The sequence below is a fragment of the Acyrthosiphon pisum genome, chromosome A1 (genome assembly GCF_005508785.2).
Source record: "Acyrthosiphon pisum isolate AL4f chromosome A1, pea_aphid_22Mar2018_4r6ur, whole genome shotgun sequence".
Taxonomy (NCBI): domain Eukaryota; kingdom Metazoa; phylum Arthropoda; class Insecta; order Hemiptera; family Aphididae; genus Acyrthosiphon; species Acyrthosiphon pisum.
In genome coordinates, this window is record NC_042494.1 from 61116092 (window position 1) to 61137646 (window position 21555).

At 27.9% G+C, this 21555-nt stretch overlaps 4 protein-coding genes across 5 annotated transcripts; 2 read left to right on the forward strand and 2 right to left on the reverse strand.

Annotated features, from left to right (window-relative positions):
* Positions 1-1703: 1703 nt before the first annotated feature.
* LOC100163826 (merlin) lies at positions 1704-7836 on the reverse strand. Its single transcript, XM_001949201.2, has 12 exons — positions 7519-7836; positions 7322-7451; positions 7061-7266; positions 6766-6993; positions 6475-6684; positions 6305-6411; positions 6100-6229; positions 5900-6031; positions 5605-5802; positions 5307-5512; positions 5077-5236; positions 1704-2278 (listed from the first exon to the last, which is right to left on the reverse strand). The coding sequence occupies exons 1-12, from the start codon at positions 7618-7620 to the stop codon at positions 2228-2230; spliced, it is 1860 nt and encodes a 619-aa protein (XP_001949236.2). The 5' UTR covers positions 7621-7836; the 3' UTR covers positions 1704-2227.
* Positions 7837-7920: 84 nt separating this feature from the next.
* On the forward strand, positions 7921-9564 carry LOC100165862 (transmembrane protein 134). Its single transcript, XM_001949166.5, has 3 exons — positions 7921-8380; positions 8450-8591; positions 9114-9564. The coding sequence occupies exons 1-3, from the start codon at positions 8201-8203 to the stop codon at positions 9290-9292; spliced, it is 501 nt and encodes a 166-aa protein (XP_001949201.1). The 5' UTR covers positions 7921-8200; the 3' UTR covers positions 9293-9564.
* Positions 9565-14841: 5277 nt separating this feature from the next.
* LOC100169238 (mitochondrial inner membrane protease subunit 1) lies at positions 14842-16076 on the forward strand. Of its 2 annotated transcripts, none has more exon segments than NM_001293345.1 (3): positions 14842-15132; positions 15204-15401; positions 15826-16076. In NM_001293345.1, coding segments are annotated over 3 exon segments (438 nt in total). In that variant the 5' UTR covers positions 14842-15039; the 3' UTR covers positions 15973-16076.
* A 2018-nt stretch (positions 16077-18094) lies between these two features.
* LOC100167894 (nuclear transcription factor Y subunit alpha) lies at positions 18095-21413 on the reverse strand. Its single transcript, XM_016807890.2, has 6 exons — positions 21181-21413; positions 20611-20841; positions 20420-20531; positions 20218-20342; positions 18703-18879; positions 18095-18639 (listed from the first exon to the last, which is right to left on the reverse strand). Exons 2-6 carry the CDS (start codon positions 20824-20826, stop codon positions 18403-18405), a joined length of 867 nt encoding a protein of 288 aa, XP_016663379.1. The 5' UTR covers positions 20827-20841; positions 21181-21413; the 3' UTR covers positions 18095-18402.
* Positions 21414-21555: the final 142 nt, after the last annotated feature.

A 21555-nucleotide genomic window follows, 5' to 3' on the forward strand; every position in this document is an offset into this window, starting at 1 on the left:
TTACTAACTACATAAATGGTGATAATGTACAATGATAAGATGATAACAAAAGATCACTGTTTAGTCACAGATTTGATCTATTCTGTGGTTTAGTGTTAGGTTTAGTGTTTAGGTAATATAGCACAGAATGGATGAAACTAAATTGAATTAAATTCGCTAAACTAGACCGGTTTAAAATTATTGCACACCTGGATCAGTGGTGGTTCCAGGGACATGGTTAGGGGGAGGCAAGTCATAATTTTCAGACAATTTCGATAATTATTATTGTAATTTTGTTTTAAACAGTATAAAATTGTTTAGAAATAGGGCTCCCTCCCTGGAGTCGCCCGGGATATTGAACCATGTACCTAAATGGTCTAAACATCCCAGTGCATTATTTTTCAGAACGGTTTCAGCGAGCGAATTTCTAGATTATACTTTATCTATTTTGTGACATAACCGAGGGGCGAGGGCTGTAATAAAATGGGAAATTAGTTTTCAGGAAAATTAATATGAGTTATATTTTCTAAAAACCATAATTTTCATGAAATCTATAATTCAACAAGACTTTTATTTAATGGAATTATTTTTTTAAATTAATATATTATATTAATTATATATTACTATATCTAATTGGATGAGTTGTACTGTATACACCGGTTATGTCACTTTCATAGTAATTAATTAATAATGTAAGGTGTAACCCATAGACCTATATTCTATAAACATAGTAGTTAGTAACCATTTAACCATGCTATAGTAATTTATTATTATATTATAAATTATATGAATGTAACTATAAACTATAATATTGTTTTTAACTAAATTTTTGCACTTTATTTATTCATTATAAGGTTATGATTTCATAGCATAGATTCAAAATGGTAAATTGACATAGGCGCAAATAGGGGCTTTAGCCCCTCTTAGATTTTCTATAGCCCCTCAAAAACTAATGATTTCACTACTATAATTTAAAAGCATCATAAGAGTTCAAGTATAGACCTGAGCTACAGCAGCCCCAAATTTCAAACATATTTACGCCACTGCATTTTGGATAAATTGTTTGTAATATTTATTGTTGAAAGTTACTTCCTAATTTGTTGAATTATTGTTTACTGCTATGACCGGGTCTAGCAAAATTAGAATCAACCAGTTTTTGTCTAAACATTTTAAATAACGAAACAGTGATGTAAAATACATAACAATATTCCTATCAAATATTAATACTTATGAAATATTTATTTTTGAACTTGTATCATGACAATAAAAGTTTGTATAAATAATAATAATACATAAGACATGTATTATTATACATTTTGTTACAAAAATACTAAAAAAGGTAACTAAAATAAATTTACGACATATTTATGTTAATATATTAAACTGGTATGTTTTGATATCATGATGTAGTGAAATATTCGATACATTTTCGTCTTTTTGATCTCACATCCCTACATATAATACTTAAATACATTGCTTGTATAATTCCTTAGTCAAAATAATTGTTTTTTTAATTAAAATATTTCTAAATAATCAGCAAATTTATTTTTGGGAATAGGTACTTGGAGACTGAAATATTCTTAGCATTATTATATATCTACATAATATTATGTCACTTGGACTTGGTTCTTATGTATATTATATAACATGCATTATAATATATACTTTATATAGTATTTACAAAACATACATGGACGATTAAAAGGTTCAGAATATACTACTAATTACTTATAGTTTATCAGAAAACATAAAAAGCTATTTTTATTCTTGAATACTTTTACAATTTTTTATATTCTTAACAACATTATTAACTATGGTAAATATTTATATTTTATAATTTATATATTATTACTTATTAGGTATTCCAAAACTAACGATTTATAAATATGTTTAAAATCTTAATAAATTTAAATAGTAAAATAAGATATAAGTTCTAATAATAAAAGGAAAAAACTCAGTCATTCAATCTATGTTACATCAATCATATGTACCAATTTTGTTTCTTAAAGAGAACTAAGTGCAAGAAAATAAGTAAAATAAAACTAATATATTTTTATTTGATTAACATTGTTCGTTAGGTGATGAACAAAAAAATTATTTAAAAAGTATAAATTATTAGTTTTTCCACTATATAAGATTGATTTTGTTCGTTTATAAATAAAAACAGAATATACGCACAAGTATTTGAACATACATTTGTATTGCGTGATAGTTGTGTTGGAGATACTATAATTTTGATTTTGATTTGTCATAACTCCTCAAAGTATGCTACTCGAGCCTTGGTTGATCCGCACTTCACCTATTTATTATTTAAAATATTAATACATAGATATAATAAAGTCAATCTTTATGTAAAAAAACAAAGGTGAAAATTTGCACTAATTGTTTTTGCTCAGTCTTTGTAATTAAAAATGATAGTCATCATTAGTGCCAACACTTGTATGCATTTGAATATTTTTATTGGTTGGTCAAAAAAATGGCTAGTTTATATAAAATTTGTTTTATAACCTAACTATGCTGTGTACGAAATTGTATTTTGCATATTTATGGATATTATGGTATTTTTGCATTTTTAGGGCATATCTTAGCATTTAGTATATTTTTGGAGCAAATTTAAGATCTTCAAAACTCGGAAATTACAAAATATTAATTGTTTCACTAAAATACCTTATTATGGCTATTTCAGCTCATTTATGAAAAGAGATAATCTAATTTTAATCGCGTTAATTTTAGACCTGTAACAATATTGCCTAGAGATAAATATAATATTATATTTTATCGTACCTATCACAGTCGTCAGTGGCTCTTTATACTCGTGCAAGGTTAAATCAATCGTTTTAAAATGCCGAAAGTGAAAGTTTCAAACACTAGTCGTATCAAATGTTACATCTCTGAATTTGGAGAAAATATATTTTCTTCGGATGGGAATATATTGTTTTGTAAAATATGTGAGGCAAAGGTTACTTGTGAAAAACGATTTACAGTTTTACAACATGAGTTGTACAAAGTTAAAAAATTAATTTCTAAAGATCAAGTTCAAGCAAATTTAATTTTTATTCACTCAAACTATGGATTTTTACCAAATACCATATCATCTTTAGAAAGCCAGAATGTTTTACTAGCGGACTCAATTAAATTAATAGAAACTGTGCGAAGTAAATTATGTGAAGTTAATGGTACAAATGGTACTGATGTTAACAAAAAACGTGAAGATGTTTTTAAAAAAAATAATGGTTTTCATATTCTTACAAAAATTTCTAAAGTATTATTCGGCGATGTATCCACGTTAGAAGGTATCTCAGAAGATTTGACAAGCAACAATTTGTTGCATTATAAATACGCACCTATTACATCCGTTGATGTAGAAAGTTTTTTTTACGCTACAAAAATTTGTTAACGGACAATCGACGCTCAATGCTATTTAAAAACTTATCCAAATCATTAATTGTTAAATGCAATAACATCGGGTAAAATTTTAAATGTTTATCATTTGATTAATGTTGTTTTTTAAGTTAATATTTATTAATTATTATTTTAATTATAGTATAAACTGTATAACACATTAAAAAAAAAATCAATTTATCATTTTTACAATAAGATTTTTTTTAGAGCATATTTTGTTAATTTTTAGGGTATATTCTTGGCATATATTTTAGCCCTAGTCATCATAATGACAATACCAAACGTTAAGTCATATGTAATTAAAAATGTAAGTCATTATAATGATAATGCAAAACTTTGAGTCTTATGTAATTTATTACAATGAGAATACCTAAACAAGTCTTATTTTATTATTATTTATCTTATTTAATGAAACCATTTTTTTGGTAAATTTACAAAACAAGTAAACTAAATTTGGATCATAAAAAAAAAAAAAATAATTATATTCTAATAAAGTTAATTATTAATTAATAATTTATATTAATTATATGCAAATAAACAAGAATATTCATGATCATTTTTTTCTATTCAGTCAATGTAATTAAAAATAAAAGTGACTTAATTGTTAGTAATAATTTTGTTATTAATTACACGTCATTTAGTTGATATGAAACTTTAAGAGTTAAATAGTCAAATTTTAACATTCAAATTTAGCTAGTGAATACCTCAATTATTTTTTCAGTATAAAATACTTAATAATTAAATATTTAACTAAATGTTGTAACTAACTGATTATTAAATACTGATCCAGGTAGAATGAAAAAAATTCAGAATATTAAATTAAAATCATAAAAAAATATTTTTACATAGTCGTAACGTTATAGATTTATTATTTGAGAAATAGTATTATTTAATATTTCAATTGTAAATAGAGTATTTTTAATAACTCAAATAGGGCATATATTGAATATTATATTTTTTGAATTTTAAATTTTTCAATGATTTTGGCCCAATGTCAGCTATAGCTGACACTCACCGCTGAAAAATTTGAGTGTTGGCAATAGCCGGCAGGCTCAGTGAATTTATGAACTTCACAAAACTATTTAGTATAGATTATGGCACACATATGAAACCAACCTATAAAGAGTTTTCTGTATTGAAACATTGAAATATTTATTTAAATATATTTGTGGTATTTAAAATATTATTTAACTGACAGCAGCTACTCATGTTAGAAATCCAAATACTCCAAAAATTAAAATACAAGTCCAAATATAATGAAAAAATAATATCTTTAACTTTTAAAGTTCTTAGTTCTCATCAAATTTACAAATGATTTGGTTATTTTAAACATTTGTTTTTTTTTTCATCTAGTAATATTTGTCAGCTCTAATGAACCTATTTATATTTTTTATTCATTGATTTTCTAAAAAGATCTTATTCAAAGAAGAAAAGCTAAAAACTGTTTGTAATGCATCTTAAAACAAGAAAATACTTAGTTGCATCTAAGTTCAGGTGATAAATTAATCTTAATATAGGAAAAAAAAAGCCTTATTAACTGAAACTAGCTGTACAATTAATATAATTTAGTTTTAAGGTTCAATTCAAAATATTAATTTTTACATACATTTTTATAATACTAGAAAAATTGAAAAGTTTAAAACCAGAATAATTAAACTTACTTTTAAAAGTAATGTTAAAATTTAAAATATTTACTTTTTTTAGTGTAGAGTATTTGTTTTCTCCAAGTCGCACTTGTTCATCATGCAACATGTCCAATTCACATTGCTTCTCATCTACTTTGAGCACTTCAATTTCCGTTTTTAAGTCTCTTAATTGATCTTGAAGGTGTTTGCTTTTTTCTAAATACTGAATTCTGTATACATATAATAATATTTAAAAACAATTATTGTCTGATTAGTGCTACGGTCTTTAGTTAATATAACCTTTCTTTTTCAATTTCTAATGTTAGCTCTTCCATATCATTACCAGCAATAAAGTCATATGCTGGTAAATTGTGATCTACAAGTGCTGGTGGATTAGAATGAGTAAGAGAAAGTTGTGGTGAATTAGCATTTAATCTCAACGCATGAAGATCAGCAGGAAGGTCTAGTGCTGAACTACTTGACACTGAATACAAACTTGAAACACTCTAAATTAAAAATTAGACCAAAAATCCAAATATATAATTTACAAAATAATAATAGGAACCAAAAAATGAAAATATAGACAATTTTTACGTACAGTATTAACATACGCATTTCTAGAAAGAAACTCCAGTAATTTTTCTTTTGCTTGTTTTTCAGCAACGCGAGCTCTGAGCAGCTCCTCTTTGAGTGTGTTTGCCTCAGCTGCTCGTCTTTCAGATTCATCTACAAGCCGAGCAGTCAATTGTTCAGCTTCCCGTGTTTTTCGTTCAAGACTTACTTTCTCTTCTTCAGTCTATAAATAAAAAATAGAAAAAAATATATAATAAATGTCTGATACACTAATTTATTATAAAAATAAATTATATCTATTCTATTTTTTCTAGTCATACTTTAAGTGCAGTCAAACGAAATTGAGTAATTTTATGTTCAGCTTCAGTTGCTTTTTGACCTAACAACATAGCTTCTTCTTCTGCAACTCGGGACTTTTCAGCCAAAAGATCAGCGGTTTCTTCAGATCGTCTCTGAAAAATGTATTAGTAACATTGGTGTTTTTTACTATGTTTTTGAGGTAAAATCTAAAAATACTAACTAATGCTTCATTCGCTAAACGAATTTCTTCTTGGTATTGCAACAATCGTTGTTCCATAATTGATTTTTCTTTTTCTGCAATTTCTCTTAGTTGTTTTTCACGCGCCAACTTATTACGTTCAATTTGCCGTCTAATTTTTAATAATTGAAATACATGTTTTGTGACTAAATATTTCAAAATATGGTTGTTACTATAAAATAGTTACCTAGACTTTTCTTCTTTTGCCTGGGTTTTCATTTGTTGTACTTCCATTGAATCTGGTTTCCGTCTTCTCATAAAAAGATCATGATTTCCTATACATAGGTCTAAAATCTAAAAAAAAACATATGCGATAAAAATAATTCTTCATTGATAGTTGTTTAATCTAATATTCACCAATTTATTCATTCGAACTTTGTGTGAAAAGAATACAAAATTTGGTGATGTCTTATCAACAGGTTTAATAGTAAATTTTTTATCATCAAAACTAACATGTCTGATTTCAGACCATTGGAATGTTGTTTTCGGAGTTAATTTATTCTCTTTTTCATAAATATTAAGTCCTAAAGATGTAACTCCTAACCACAAATCTGTATCTTTCTTGTTCTATATTGTTTAGAAAACCAAAATGTTATAATATTAATAAAAGTTAAAATTAGTATAGTTTTACAGATAATTTTAACTCACACTAATGGGAAAATAATTTACACCATACATATCTAAATCTTGAGCGATTTTCAAATATTCAATTTCAGCCTCATCCCTTGACATTCCTCGATGGTCAGCATACCAAACTTTAATTCGCTCTTCCCACATTTCTGCTGTCATTTGATATTGATCAATTACTCTTTGAGGTAACAATTCTTCACTGGCAAGCATTCCTGGCTTATAAGTTCCTTCATCGTAGTCACCATACTACACAGATTCAAGTAAAAAAATTAAATATATAACCCTTAAAATATAATTTTTAAACGTCTTCTACTTTTGCTTGCACAGCATATGACGCTAATAAAACTGAGGCTTCTGGAGGGCAATAAATATCCATTGCTAAAATGGCACGATTCACTTGTAAAAAAAATAAGTGTTGAGTAACTTCTTGAACCAGCTCTTCAGCTACTTCTTCAGGATAAAATTTTGCAAGGAACATAAATGGCATTGTTGTTTGTTGAGGAATTCCTTGATCTTGTACTATAACATAATTTTTAATAATATTTTATTTAAAATCAAACAGGTTGAGGAATACCTTTTTTATCTAATTTTAACCAAGCAATAAATCCTTTAGAATCTTCATACTGCAACCCAAAATACCAGGTTTCACGTAATCCAATTGTACGGCACACCAGGTCGAAAAGATCTCGGCCAGTAGCCTTCAACTAAACAAATATTTATAGATAGTTCAAATTATGGTATGCACTCAGGTGTTACAAATGTTAAGTTTACCTCTAGATTAAATTCTAATTCAGCATCTAATGTACACACTTTGACAGGAAAAGATTTTCCCGTCGTTTTCTTACGTTTGAAAGGCGGCATTTTTTCTTTCATCCTAAACAAACTTTAACCACACACACGATTAAATTGATTGGTGCACATTACTAACAAAGAAAAATACACAAAATAATAAATAAATAAACACAAATATTAAAAACTACAACATTTTCGAAAAAAATAAAAAAATGTAGGTAAACACACTTAGGTAATAGTTAATAGGAAGTTATTTTATTATTATTACTTATTAGTTATTAGTAAAAAGATTAAAGAATGGTGTTTTTGTTTGAGTTATCATTTTTAGTCTTGTCAAAAAATTATATGTATATTGATAACGGTAATCAAACAATCACAAGTCAAATTTTAAACTCCTGTGCTGTCGAGTAAGTAATGTTATAATCACGAATTAAAGTTTTAATTCGTGGTTATAACAATTTATATTTATTTTTGTCTATTAATTTATTATAAATTATTAATACAACTTGAAATTTTCTTAACTAATGCCTTCAAAGTGTTATTCAGTGACCAGTGTTGAGTCTTCAGTGTCCACTAGTGATTACGACAATACTCTATCGGAAATGCGAAATTAAATCAAACTTAATATTAAGTAATATAATATAAAAGTAAACCGTAAACTATGTCTTACAGTAAAAGATTCTCAATCGACGATGCTTTTGAAGATGAACCAATTGATGATATAAAAGTGTATGTGTCTAATTTAGGAAATTCACCTTTACAATCACCTGGGCAAACCAAATTGACTAACTATGGTGGTATTGAAAATGAATCTATTTCAAGAACAAAAAAATTTGAAGATGTGATTATTGCATATTATTCTCTCTTTTTATAATAATTTACATTTAAAAATCTGTATACTTCCATCTAGACATTATCTCGAGACAGCGATTCGTTGATATACAATTCAACAGCACATTCTAACCAAAAGAATTGGTGTTGGCACCATCCTCAAGTGCGAGAAAATTGGCGTGTGGTACTAGCTGCTGTAATTTTATTCATCATTGGAATTGGTAATTATTTAAATATTATGTTGGGTGGTTATGGATGGGAATATTTTGATAGTAGGAAGCAAAATAATCCATATTTAATAGTGTTTGTATTTTTTATCCCACTCAGTGATAAACTGTAAAAATATCATCTTTATAATTGGTAAGTTACGAATAGACTTTATTTATCAACAATATTATAACAATACAATTAGTTAACAAAAAATGTAAACAACTTTTTATATATTTTAATATGATATCTATAATTAATTTATATTTTTGTACAAATAATCATAAATAAATAAAAATGTGTAATGTTACATTATAAATTCAACTGCAAATAAGAAATATCAAAGTGATATTATTTATAAATAAATAACAGTTATATAAAGTTTTAACTATATTATGAATATAAAAACATATGCAAACTCTTGAATTGAATCCCTGACTACTCTATCAAATCCCGATAATATTTTGATTTCATGTTTTGTTTTTAAGTATGGAGTAAACTGTCTATTAAATCTAATCTATTATATATGTTCACAGTATTATTATCAGTGGCTATAATTGTGCAGTTGACTCCGAACACAGATTATCATCCAATAGTGTTTTTCATTGCTGGTTTCATATGTTTCATACCCGGAGCATACCATGTTGTGTATATATATTTAGCTGCAAGAGGACATCCGGGTTACAGTTTTTATAGCTTATCTTTATTCAACTGATTGTTGTGAATATCTTGGTGAGAATAAAGTAACAAGTTGTAAATTTTATCTATTTATATGTAAAATATTGTGTAGACAATGTTACAATCAGTGACATAATTTATTATGAATGCATTCAAAGTCTCTGAAATTTAAGCTGAATTTTATGAAACAGGGACAATTTATTTTAAGGGCCTTTGAATTTAATCTGATGTTGGGACACTAGTTTTATGTAATAGTAATGACTAATGACTAATGAAGTATACTTTTCTTGATGTGTTATTCACACTTTATATATTATTAGTTATTACTTCGGTTCTTAATATTTTTAGGCTTGCTACATGTTTTATTTTCCATTATATTTTGATGGAACATAACAAAAAAAATCTTAACTGTTTAAAAACTAAAACATATTTTTAAAAGTAAAAATTCAATGTGATATTTAGCTTTATTAGTTTATTAATTTTAATATTACAAGTATGAATAGATGACAGCGTTACTCTCATTTCTGATTCTAGTGCGTGAAGTTTTTCTCTTTCTTTGGTGTTAATGTTAGAAAGTAAGGAAAACTCTATTCACATACATATTAAATTAAAAATTGCAACAAAACTAAAAAAATTGCTTTTTCTGATATTTTTTATACTCTTCTTTGATTGATATCCAAAATTCTTCAAGTTATATATTTCTGGACATTTAAATTTAAGACTGCTATTAGCAGAAATGGATTTCATATGTATGGTTTTAAGTAATTAGTTCATGCAACATTAGAAGAAGCAATTTGTGCTTAATAGGATCCTGTAACTTTTTTCTCAAAATATTTACGTTGATTACAGATTTGTTAGTTAAAATAATTCTGATGAAGAAGACTATAGTTTATACTTAGGTGCTGTTTTAATTTACTTAGGACCATTCAAACATTCAAAAGTTTTTCCCCCCACACAACACAATGGAATCATATAAGGGTTTGTGGTTGAATTATTTGTAGATCATCGACATTATTATCTTCAATTGGACATTTTCAATATTGCATTTATTCATTTTATTACTATACACTATATTTTCCATAACAATTTTTTATGAGAAAACATTTCAACTAATTCATGATATATTTATCACCTTGATAGTTTAGCTTAAGTTTCAATGCGTGTAATAATCATTCATTACTAACAACATAATTTATATACTGACTAGGAAATGTTTTTTTTAAATAATAAGACCATGTTGTCATTGTTTTTCTACATTGTAAGTAAAGGTCTACACACAACATTTACTACGATCACGACACACTATTGTGCTGTGAAATACTGGTTGAGAACCACGGTATTAGTAGATCAGTATAGAATTCAGTAAAATGTGATCCATGATTTGTTTGTTGTTTAAATGAAATGTGTCTAAAACGTAATCGCATGGGACCAAAGTAGTAAATCAGTTTTCCGGTGAAAAATAACTAAACTAAATTCATAAAACATTTTTTGTTGTATAACAATAAAAGTCTTATTTCAATATCTCCATAACATTATTTACTGCACAAATTTAAATAATGTTTGTTATTCTTTTGCAGAATAAACCTAGGTGCTACTTTTAATGTTATTATAACACTAGGGCTAAAGAAGAATTCTATCTTAGGCATATTTCTGTTTTATTCAAATTCCCGGGTATTTTTTATTTTTTATTTACAAGTAGATTTAAAGCGTGATCAAATTTAACACAATTCATGATTGAAATATGTTTTATTTAACTAAACTAATAAATTAAGTTTAGGTATATAAAAAAAAACATTAAAGTAAGCAATATGATAAATCTCAAAACACCAACAATAATCTGAATCTCAGCTACTCAATTATGTAATTTTAATTTCCCAATATGAAAAAAAATCAAAATTTTACAATGGGAAATAATATTTTACAAGTTACAATGGAAAGCATTTTTATTTATAATAATTATTAGTCATTACTATTAATTTATTTTAATAAAAATGAATTAAACTGAGGTTGTGATAAACCATAGACAATTTTCTAACTTGAAATATTATTTTAAAATACAAGCATTGATTTAAATTTTTGTCATCACAAAAAAATACTAAAACATATTTTTTTCAGTTAAGTATGAGAATATAAATTATCATAAACTAATATATTATTATAAACACAATCAACTTTTTTTATTTTCGGCCAACAACCATTGATATCTTCATTATAAATCAAATCATATATTGACTAATCACCATGTAAATAATATTATACTTTTTAAAACATATTGATTGTATTGTTTGGGACAGTAATGAAAACAATGTCAAATTCTTTATTTTAGTATGTGTAGTGATTTTTTTTTTTTTTGTCATGTAATTAACAATAATATTTTTTTAAATTGTATTTTGTTTTATTGTTTTGTCTTTCTTAGTTACCTACATACCTACATAAGTATCATATTTACTAGTATTATATCACTTCCTACTACTTATAGTCTATAGAATAAGACATAATTTTATGTTGGTATTTTTATTATATTAGTATCACTAGATTTCAAGATCTTATAATTTTAAAATATTAAAAGAAGACTATAGTCCGGCCCACGAGAGAGTATTACCGTTTTGCGCATGCATACTGACAGCAGAGACCGTTTCGAGGCCCTATTTCCCCCACTATTTCCACGACCGCTATACACTTTATAGCGTTGAGCGTAGCCAACCGTTACCGAACAGCTATCGGCAATGCCGAGTAGTGGGGAATGCGTGGAATCGGACAAGTTTTCGTCGGGCGACGGTAATACTCTCTCGTGGGCTGGAGTATAATACAACATTATTATTATTTTGAATACAATTTATGTTTAGATTATAATTATTTATATGACTGTTTAGTGTTTTTTTTTAAAGTATTATTTGTTATTGTTTATGATTAGGGTTCAGGTGTCGTTGATTTAATTTGTACTGAATATGAAAATTTTCTGACATTATTTTTTTTTATAAGTAAAAAATGAAAAATATGTAACAACAAAATTATTTATAATAATATGTTAAATTAAATTATCTTTTTCTATATGTTTTATATTTTAGTTTGAATTTGATAATGTTAGATTTACTAAATATAAATCAATATAATGTACAACCAATATTAATAAAATAGATTTAGCTTATCAAATTAATATTTATTCGTAATTCCATAGCATTATAATATTTATATTTCATCAATTACAATATTATAAAAAAATATGGATTTTATTTTGAGTAAAAAAAGTGGACAATTCACTGTATTAATAAAACTATGATCAATGTAAGTTTATATCATCATAAGTTATTTTAAAAATTGATATTTAACTCATCAAATTATATGGATTTTAAAGTAAAAATAAATTAAAATTTAATATATATGTTTCTAAAATGAATTAAAATAAAAAAAGCTCTAATTAGATAGTTATTATTATTTATTAGCAATGTAGTGAAATTCTATTATAACTACTATAACTCTAATGCTGTTAAATGTAAATGATTTGTTTGTTTGTTGCGTATTTATAGTGCTGTATTTAAGTTAACAACGGAGTACCTATGTTTGATTGTGTTACCTATTAACTATTAGAAAATTAAACTAGTCTATGTCATCCCTAATTTTATTATATCCTTGTTTTTTTATTTATTTTTATTGTGTAATAAATATTATTTTATGTAATTTGTTATTTTCTTTCTGTTTTGCTCAAAAATAATTTGTACCTTAATTATTATATTATAATAATAATAAACTTATGGCTGTAATAAAATGTCTTAAAATGTTTTCACATTTTATACAAGCATAGCTTTATTTCATTGGTGTTACTAGGGAGGTGCTTGCCGCCTGGGGATGTTAAGCATCCTCTAATTAAAGTTAAGCTCCTCCCAGCAGGCTAATTGAATAATAACTATATATTAAGTATTAATAGTATTATTTTAAAGGTATATAATTTTAAAATTTGAAATCAATGTTTAGGCAATACCGTTAATTATAAATACTAGTATTCATAACCAATGGCTAAACCTATATAATAGGTACACCTAAGCGTAAATAACGTTTGAAATTTGGGGGGGGGGCTGTAGCTCAGGTCTATACTTGATACTCTGATGATGCTTTTGAATCATAGTAGTGAAATTTCATAGACCTTAATATACTCTGCCAGTTTCTTGCACTCAGTGCAGTGATAATCACACGAGCTCTTCATGACAGTGGAGTTCATGGGGTACTTGTCACCACAAATATATATCATATATATTATCTGTGCTTGTCACTGAGCGCAAGAAAATGGCTGAGTGCACGCATGAGGAACATAAAAAACCGCAGCATATAGTTGTGGACTGATATTCCATAATAATATGAAACATAAAATAATTGCACCGGTAGTAGTCATGACATTACGGGAGAAGTACCTGATGAACGTTTCAGACGCTCCTTAAATTGACTCCACTGAGCATATAGACCTATAAACAAGTAATTGACAGCGCTTAGAGAGAGAGAGGTCAAAGGTATTATACTATTATGTCTATGCAAAAGACCGAAATTTGGAAGACTCTGTATAATGATCATATTATGAAATAGTCCACTAGAAGCGCTAGTGCCCGAGGTCCGATTTAAATCCAACGCCGTCTTATCATAGCTCGTTGGGCCACCATACTATCTTAAATCGTGGTTATTATAAAATATTAAAATTTAATGAAAATCGCCCAAGTTAGAGCTAATTATTATTGTGAATTTCTAAGAATAATAGTTACGTTACCTATGCATACAGCATTAGCAAAATACGGTTCACATGTTCATTATTACAATCACGCTGATTTTTCTGCTAAAATTAAAAATAATAATTAGCCCTAACTTGGGCGGTTTTCATTAAATTTTAATATTTTTTTTTTATGAATTGTTTTAAAAAATATGATCAACAAAATGGCTATCTTGGAAATTTAATAAATTTATTTTCCTGAAAAAAATTTTTTTGAATTTTTGAAAAAAAAAACTAATATTATGTTATCCAATCAGAATTTCCATACTTATTACTGTAAAAAAATTGCATTTAAATATATTGATTTTCCACGGAGATACTAAGGGTGATACGGGACTTCTGGGACAACTGTATATATTAAATGAATAATATATTATAATAAATAATATAAATGTTTATGATATATATCTGTGGTGGTACCGGCACGGTTTAAGATAGTGCTATAGTGGTACCGGCCCATAGATATTTATTATGGTACCGGCTGAATTTGTTAGGGCCAGTTGTACCATCTCTGATTAAAGTTAACCGGAGTTTAATCGGCCGAATTTGCCCGGTTAAATATCTGTTATCAGCTGATTAAGCTTAATCGTAGTTTAACCGTAGACGGTACAACAACTGGCCCTTAACATTATTATCAAAAATACGAATACCTTATAATATTATTATTTATTTATTTTATTATAATATTATTTAGTATATTATTTTAGTATTTGCCTACATTGGCTACAATATTTGTTATTATCATAGATTAAAGAATGGTTATTATGAAAGTTGAGAGTATTAATTATGATTTATGATATTAAAATATTCTAATTAATCTGTAAGTTTAATTGTTTAATTTACAAGACATTTATTTTAAAATATTTGTTTTGAGTTTATGCAACCAATTTACTATTTTTAATGTTATGCCGTTATGGTTATTGACATATTTTAACATGATTCTATTATAGTATCATCATATAATTAACAAATGTATTATTTACATTTGTATAAGTATATTTTCATAGTTTTATACTTTCAATAAATAACCAATGTTTAAAAAAGTAGGGAGTTTTGTTTTTACATCTTTTAAATATTTTTGTGTTGCTCATTGTGTAACAGAATATGTAGCAGATATATTCTTAGTAAGTATTTTCTTTTGTTGTGAAAATAAAATCTTAACCGAACTCGATACATTTTTACTGGGAAATATTAGTGTTCAGGGGATTCCATGGAGCCATCTATCCACTCTGGTGATTTGGTAATTATTCAACGTTTCTCAAAGATGATCAAAAATGTAGATAAAGGAGATGTAATTATTGCTAAGTCTCCTGAAGAATATAACAAATTCATTATGAAGAGAGTGAAAGCTGTTGATGGCCAAATGGTTAGAAGAGGAATAAATTATCAAGTGGTAGGATTATAGAAAATTGTACTGGTATTGTGTTAAATCATTTTAATTTTAGTGGTCTTTGACCATTTTGTACATTGTACATTGGTTCATATATATTTTAAATTTCATCAATATTGATAATATAGATATTTTTAATTTTGGCCCAACCCTAGCAGGCAGCTGTTACCCAACTTATTATTTTGCTTCTAACAATTTACTATCCATTTCAAACTTCCTAATTTCCATATTCATTTTCTGTATACTGGTTATGATTTTTCTTTGGGATAAACACTGGGCATCATTGATCCATGTGAAGTTGGAATTCATCCACTTTTTTGGTGGCCTATGTCCAAATATAGAACGATCGAACAGTATACATACTTTAAGTTTTGAATTTAAACCAACTTCATTATCAACTTTTTTTTAATCATTAATTGTTGTATAGGTACCTAGAGGCTCTGTATGGTTGGAAGGCGACAATCATACAAATTCAACAGATTCTTGGGATTTCGGTCCTGTACCTAAAGGATTAATACATGGACGAGTTGTTTGTCGAATTTGGCCTATATCACATTTCTCTATGAACATTTAATGATATGCGTAATTTAGTGATTAAGAAGCACAATGTAATAAATGTAATAAAACGTTCATGTTGATGTTAGTAAAAATTAAAAAAAAAAGACCATAAATCCTTAATAATTATTTATGAGCATCTGAAGTTAAAATATTGACAAAATCCACCAAAATCAGCAAATTATTTCGATTCAGAAATTCATAAAAATCTTTTCAACTATATCTAATCTTTGAAAATTTAGGAAATAATATGATTCTCCTAAGTTTTCCTATAGTCAAAAAAAAAAAAAAAAATGTTAAGCGGAGTCGGTTAAATTTTTACATGCTTCTTCGGATGCTAGACATAGGATATTCACTTGCAAATTAATAAATTCTTAATTTATTCTAAATAAGATCAGGTTTCGGCAGCGACCCGTTTTCGTTTTGCGACGGTCAGCCGTCGTCCCCACTATGGCGGTGTGTCATACGCTACCACAGAACAAACATGCCCATGCGCACAACTAGGCCGCCGAAACCTCATCTTATTAATTGGAATAGAGTATAGAATAGTTTTCTTATTTTGTTGTTATTCAAAAACTAATTTATTAATAACCATAGGTACTTTAAATTTTCATTGAATGTTAATTTTTTAATTTTCTATACAAAATAACATTTAAAATTTTTTTAGCTTTTTATTCTATAAATTTTAAAAATCCAGTCATGATTTTTTTTTACCAGTTTTTAATGTTCAAATTTTTATAAAAATCTCAAAAATGATCAATTATTGTGATTAAAAAATTATAAAATTTTCAACTTTCATAACTAAGAACTGAAAATTTATAACAAAGATTTTGAAAAATAGTTCATACTGTAACCAAAAAATATAAAAACAGTTAATTTTTAGACATTTTAAATTTAAATTTGGATGAAATTACATACTGAAACCAAAAATAACGGTTTTAGTTATTTTGTTCTAATTTAAAAATATTATTCGAGTACATGCAGTGTTCGGTAAACTACTTTTGAAAAGTAATAAAACTACTTGACTCATTACATTAAATATTTTTATTAAAATTACATTTGCATTACCCAACATTATTTTTAACACATTAGTATGTTACGTTATTTTTATATTCAAAATTTGGGGCATTACAAATAATGTTATTTTTTTAAAAATTAATTACAAAATCTGTCCATAAAGACTAATGAGTAGTAGGTATACTATTAACAATTACATGAATTGTATGAGTTTTGATTCCTTGAATCTTTAATATTATTATCTAAAACTTTTGGAATCGTAAATAAATTGAAGTTATTGATTTTTAATTTTTTCAAATATCCTAGCCCCTAGTTGTTGTCATACACTCTACATTCATAACTCATTTTAATAATGTGGAAAATAACACGTTATTTATAGAAATTACTTTTTTTACAATTGCGTAAATTTAAATAAAATATAATAAAATTACTGCAAGTTATTTCGTTATAGTAACCTAACCTAACTAACACTGAGTATATGAAACTTTAAAGGCTTTGTCAAACAAAACTCATTAAAGCTGTAAATGGCTCGTCGGCATGGTGCTTTCGCATGTGTGAATAACGCGACATTGTAACAAATTACAAAATTATGCAGAAAGCGTTAGTATGTCGCGTGATTTTGTAATTTGTAATAACGATTTCTGTTTGACAGAGCCTTTAGAGGATACTATTATGTTTTATACTCACAATGACATTTTTTAATCTAATCTACTTTTGTATTAATGCCTAATAGTAAAATAAATTACCTTAATCACAACAATATCATCAAATATACTTAGTAATATTATAGGGTGATTAGATAGTCTTCACTTCGAATCGTTTTTCGTATACAATGATTTTATATCACTGAATTCAAATTTAACAGCATCCATTACAGTAACACTTATAACCTACTGTACAACAGAGCAACTTCCACTTACCCGCTTTTTTTTAACTTATCTATCATTACGCCATGTCCTACGTAAATCCGACGATTTCTATTCTGATCATACTGTTCCGTCGCAATACGATGCGACGAAATACAAACTGTTTTGTTTTTTGTCGCATTTGTCGGATTCATGTAGGAATACACAGTGTTATACTGTCCATATACTAATTTGTTCAATAAGATGTTTTAATCATAAAAAAAAAAAAATTATTTTATTTATTTAATTATTTATAAATAATATGTACATTTTTAAAAAAAAAAATCTACTTAGATATAAAAGGTTGGAAACTTAATTATTCAATTAAAAAAAAAAAAAATAATGATTATCTCATAAAGGTACTTAAGTGAGGTGACTACAGTGTTCAACAAAATATACTAAAAGAAAAAAAGTAAATAATAAATGTAGTCTTACAAAAGTTACAAGTAATTAAGTTAATTAAAAAACACTTTAAATTTAACAGTTAACACATTACTCTTAGTTCAATTGAGAAAATCGGTTTTTTATTAGCCACTTATGCTATAAACTAATCCATTATGTGATTGCAAATTTTGATCATCATCAATTTGGCGTTTAATAGTTACATGATAACTATGATTGTCCATTCGAATGTTACAGTCATCATTTTGCATATTTTTACTACTTGCCATACTCATTCTCTTCAGTGATCCTGAATGGAAACGGCCTCCTTCTCCTCGTATACGATTCATGGCATGTTTGTGGCGTGATTCATACAGATATTTCTAAAAGAAAAATGTTTGATTACATTTAATATTTTTTTGATGTTTTAAAAATATGTAGCTTACTTGTCGAGTTTTTGGTATCTTCCCTTCTGCCTCTAATTTTGCTCGTGCTTGCCTTCTTTTCAGTATTCTTTTGTACTGTTTAGCATTTACGTACAAAGGCTCTTCTTCAAGGAACTCTGCTGTTGTGGGTACTCTCTGAAATTGAGTATTATTGGAGGCATTTCCATTTGGCACCATCTACAATAAAATATATAATTTAATTTGATTAACTTAATAGACCATAATATCTTTCTAATCAGACAGATGTCATTTATATGGAAGAGAAGTTACTAAGTTAGTATGTGTCTCATTGATTTTAAACAGGTATACAGTAGTATATTACAGGGTCTCCAACCTACAGCCTAGGCCAAGGTAATTAATGTTTAGAAAATTAGTTTTCATTGTTTTTAATTTATTGAATATTAATTAATTTCTTTTTTCTTTTGGTGTTATTCATAACTACTTATAATAGTCATATGTATATATTAACACTAACCAATAATAGAAACTCGTTTATCACACTTATCTGACTTACATTGAACTCAGCAGTTACTCGATGGTCAGATAAGAGTTAACAATTGACTTTTACCATAATAATAATAACACTTTCGAACTTGTAATCGACGGGTTTTTCTAACGGCGCCAGTCCACTGTAATATTATAGCAGGTATATAATATTGAATCAATTTTTATTATTATTGCAGTTTAATGTTTTTTTATAACGAGTGTTGGGCTCTGTGCTGTATTTGGTATTAAATATGAGTTAAAGTAAAAGGAGGAAAGTTGATATATTTGAGTTGATAATAAGAAAATTGTAAAAAGAAAAAAATTATATATATGAAATAGAAAATGTATATATGCAATGCTTTGTCTCCAAACAATGCATGATATGCATAATATGTGACTTCTTTTTTATCTTTCAATAAACTGCAATTGAATAAGTATTGTATATTATTGTAAATAATGAGTAAAATTAAAAGTTTGTATAAAATGTATACTGTTCAATATATTTGGCCCATTTAATACTTTGAGTTTGACTAAATGCTTGCAGTAGTGTATTTTTGAGGACAGAATAATGTTGGAACCAGACGCTAAACCCAGATTAGTTGTTGAATATCATACTTTTCAACAGGTGGCTGACTAAGTATCTTGAACAGGAAATTAGGTATTGAAAATAATAATATATGGATCAAAGTTGGAAAATGGTAAAAACAAGAAAAAAAAATAAGATAGTCTTCAATGAGCGTAATATAATTACATGCTTAATGAAAAAAAATACTCTAATGGACTGGTCTCCAGTGACACCTTCAAAATAGACATGACAGGGGAAACAAATGGAGAAAAGTAAAGAGGTGGGCCAAATCAATGTTGAATAAATAAAAATCTGAATAAGTGTAGTTTCAATAGTTTCAAGGAATGAGAATAAAAAACAGCAAAGATGGAAAAGCATTTTAGTAAAAGTAACATAGGTTCTTAATGGGCCATAGAACATAAAAATGTTTGATTAAATTAAATCTATGAGTATCAATATATTACCATAACAATGTTCTGTTGATTTTGAGGAACTCCTTGTGCTACAGTAGTAGCTGTTTGAGTGACAGTTGGAGAACCACCAGACGGTGGACTGGATAACTGCATGATATTTCCATTTATGCTTATTACTGAAAATATGGTAAGTAATAATTACAATTATTGTTACTTATAAGTATAAAAATAATAAACACAAAGTGAAACATACATGTTGGTTGGGTTTGTTGTTGGGCAATTGATTGACCATTGTCGACTTGTACGGGCTGGTAAATAAACGTTTGTCCATCGGGTGTCTGAATTAACTGTGCTTGCGCCTGCTGCTAAATTAAGGACCATTATAAAGATAAATATTAACACTGCAAAAGCGCATAAGAGGTGCAAAAGACAATATGTGTATACTTGTACAGGCAGTTGGAGCAGCTGCAACTGTTGGTTGCCCGGCGAACCCAAGTGTACAGACTGACCAGCATTCTGAGGCACGGCATGCACGACGATCTGCTGACCGTTAGCGCTCTGTATCACCTGGCCAGCCTGGACGACTTGCACTTGATTGTTGGACGTCGGGATCGCTTGGACGACGGTCATGTGTCCGTCTGAGCCGATCTGTTGGTCCATGACTGATGGATTCCACTGAAAACGGTACAGTCGTTATCGGGCTCATATCAATCAGCATAGTAACGGGAATACGTAATACAAAAATTTATCAGACAAAAAAAATTTTAAATTCTGACGGGTTAAGGTGGTGGTGGATTGTGGAGGAGTGATGCGCAACCGGAAGCGAGACAAGACGACGGCTCCGGGTTTCCCGTAACAAACTCGTCGGTACAAGCGATGGCTGACAATGTCGTCGTAGGGTTTGGGTCCCGGGCTCCCCTGCCGGGGTCAAAGCACAAAACGAAGAGTCCGGGAGTCCCGTGGCGGGTTAGCGCGCGCATTTTGACAAGCATACAAAGTTTAGTGCGAACTTACATTGGACAGCGGGATATTGGTCCGGAGATTATTCCAACGATTGGCCGAAATACTCGTCACCAATGAGAGTATGAGACAGCGCGCAAACGTCAGACAGCAACCACGAATTGGCCCTTCGCCGTCGACTAGCCAATCCACAACACAGTATGCGGAAGCAGTGCTGCCGTTTATCCGAAACGAAAATACGCCATGCCACAAGCCTGATAGACCTATAAACCACGATTTAAGATTGTACCAGGAGGACTAATCTAATCTGTAAATTAGATTCAACATCGTCAATGTCAACAGAAAAAGTGTTGTGAAACAACTTGATTTTTTTCTCTTGTATGTAAAAATCAGAAAAGGTGCCTGCCCTATACAACGTGATCGGTACTA

Bases quoted from the DNA above. Each gene is read 5' to 3' on its own strand.
- LOC100165862 (XM_001949166.5), top strand. From the start codon at position 8,201: ATGTCTTACAGTAAAAGATTCTCAATCGACGATGCTTTTGAAGATGAA. The intron at 8,381-8,449 runs GTGATTATTGCA...ACTTCCATCTAG, and splicing joins GAACAAAAAAATTTGAAGAT to ACATTATCTCGAGACAGCGA. The intron at 8,592-9,113 runs GTAATTATTTAA...ATATGTTCACAG, and splicing joins TTTATTCATCATTGGAATTG to TATTATTATCAGTGGCTATA.
- LOC100167894 (XM_016807890.2), bottom strand. From the start codon at position 20,826: ATGGACCAACAGATCGGCTCAGACGGACACATGACCGTCGTCCAAGCG. The intron at 20,532-20,610 runs GTATACACATAT...TCCTTAATTTAG, and splicing joins TGCTCCAACTGCCTGTACAA to CAGCAGGCGCAAGCACAGTT. The intron at 18,640-18,702 runs GTAAGCTACATA...TTTTTCTTTTAG, and splicing joins AGATACCAAAAACTCGACAA to AAATATCTGTATGAATCACG.
- LOC100169238 (XM_016807886.2), top strand. From the start codon at position 15,219: ATGGAGCCATCTATCCACTCTGGTGATTTGGTAATTATTCAACGTTTC. The intron at 15,402-15,825 runs GTAGGATTATAG...ATTGTTGTATAG, and splicing joins GAGGAATAAATTATCAAGTG to GTACCTAGAGGCTCTGTATG.
- LOC100163826 (XM_001949201.2), bottom strand. From the start codon at position 7,620: ATGAAAGAAAAAATGCCGCCTTTCAAACGTAAGAAAACGACGGGAAAA. The intron at 6,685-6,765 runs GTGAGTTAAAAT...TAAACAATATAG, and splicing joins TAAATTATTTTCCCATTAGT to AACAAGAAAGATACAGATTT. The intron at 5,803-5,899 runs GTATGACTAGAA...TTTTATTTATAG, and splicing joins TTCGTTTGACTGCACTTAAA to ACTGAAGAAGAGAAAGTAAG.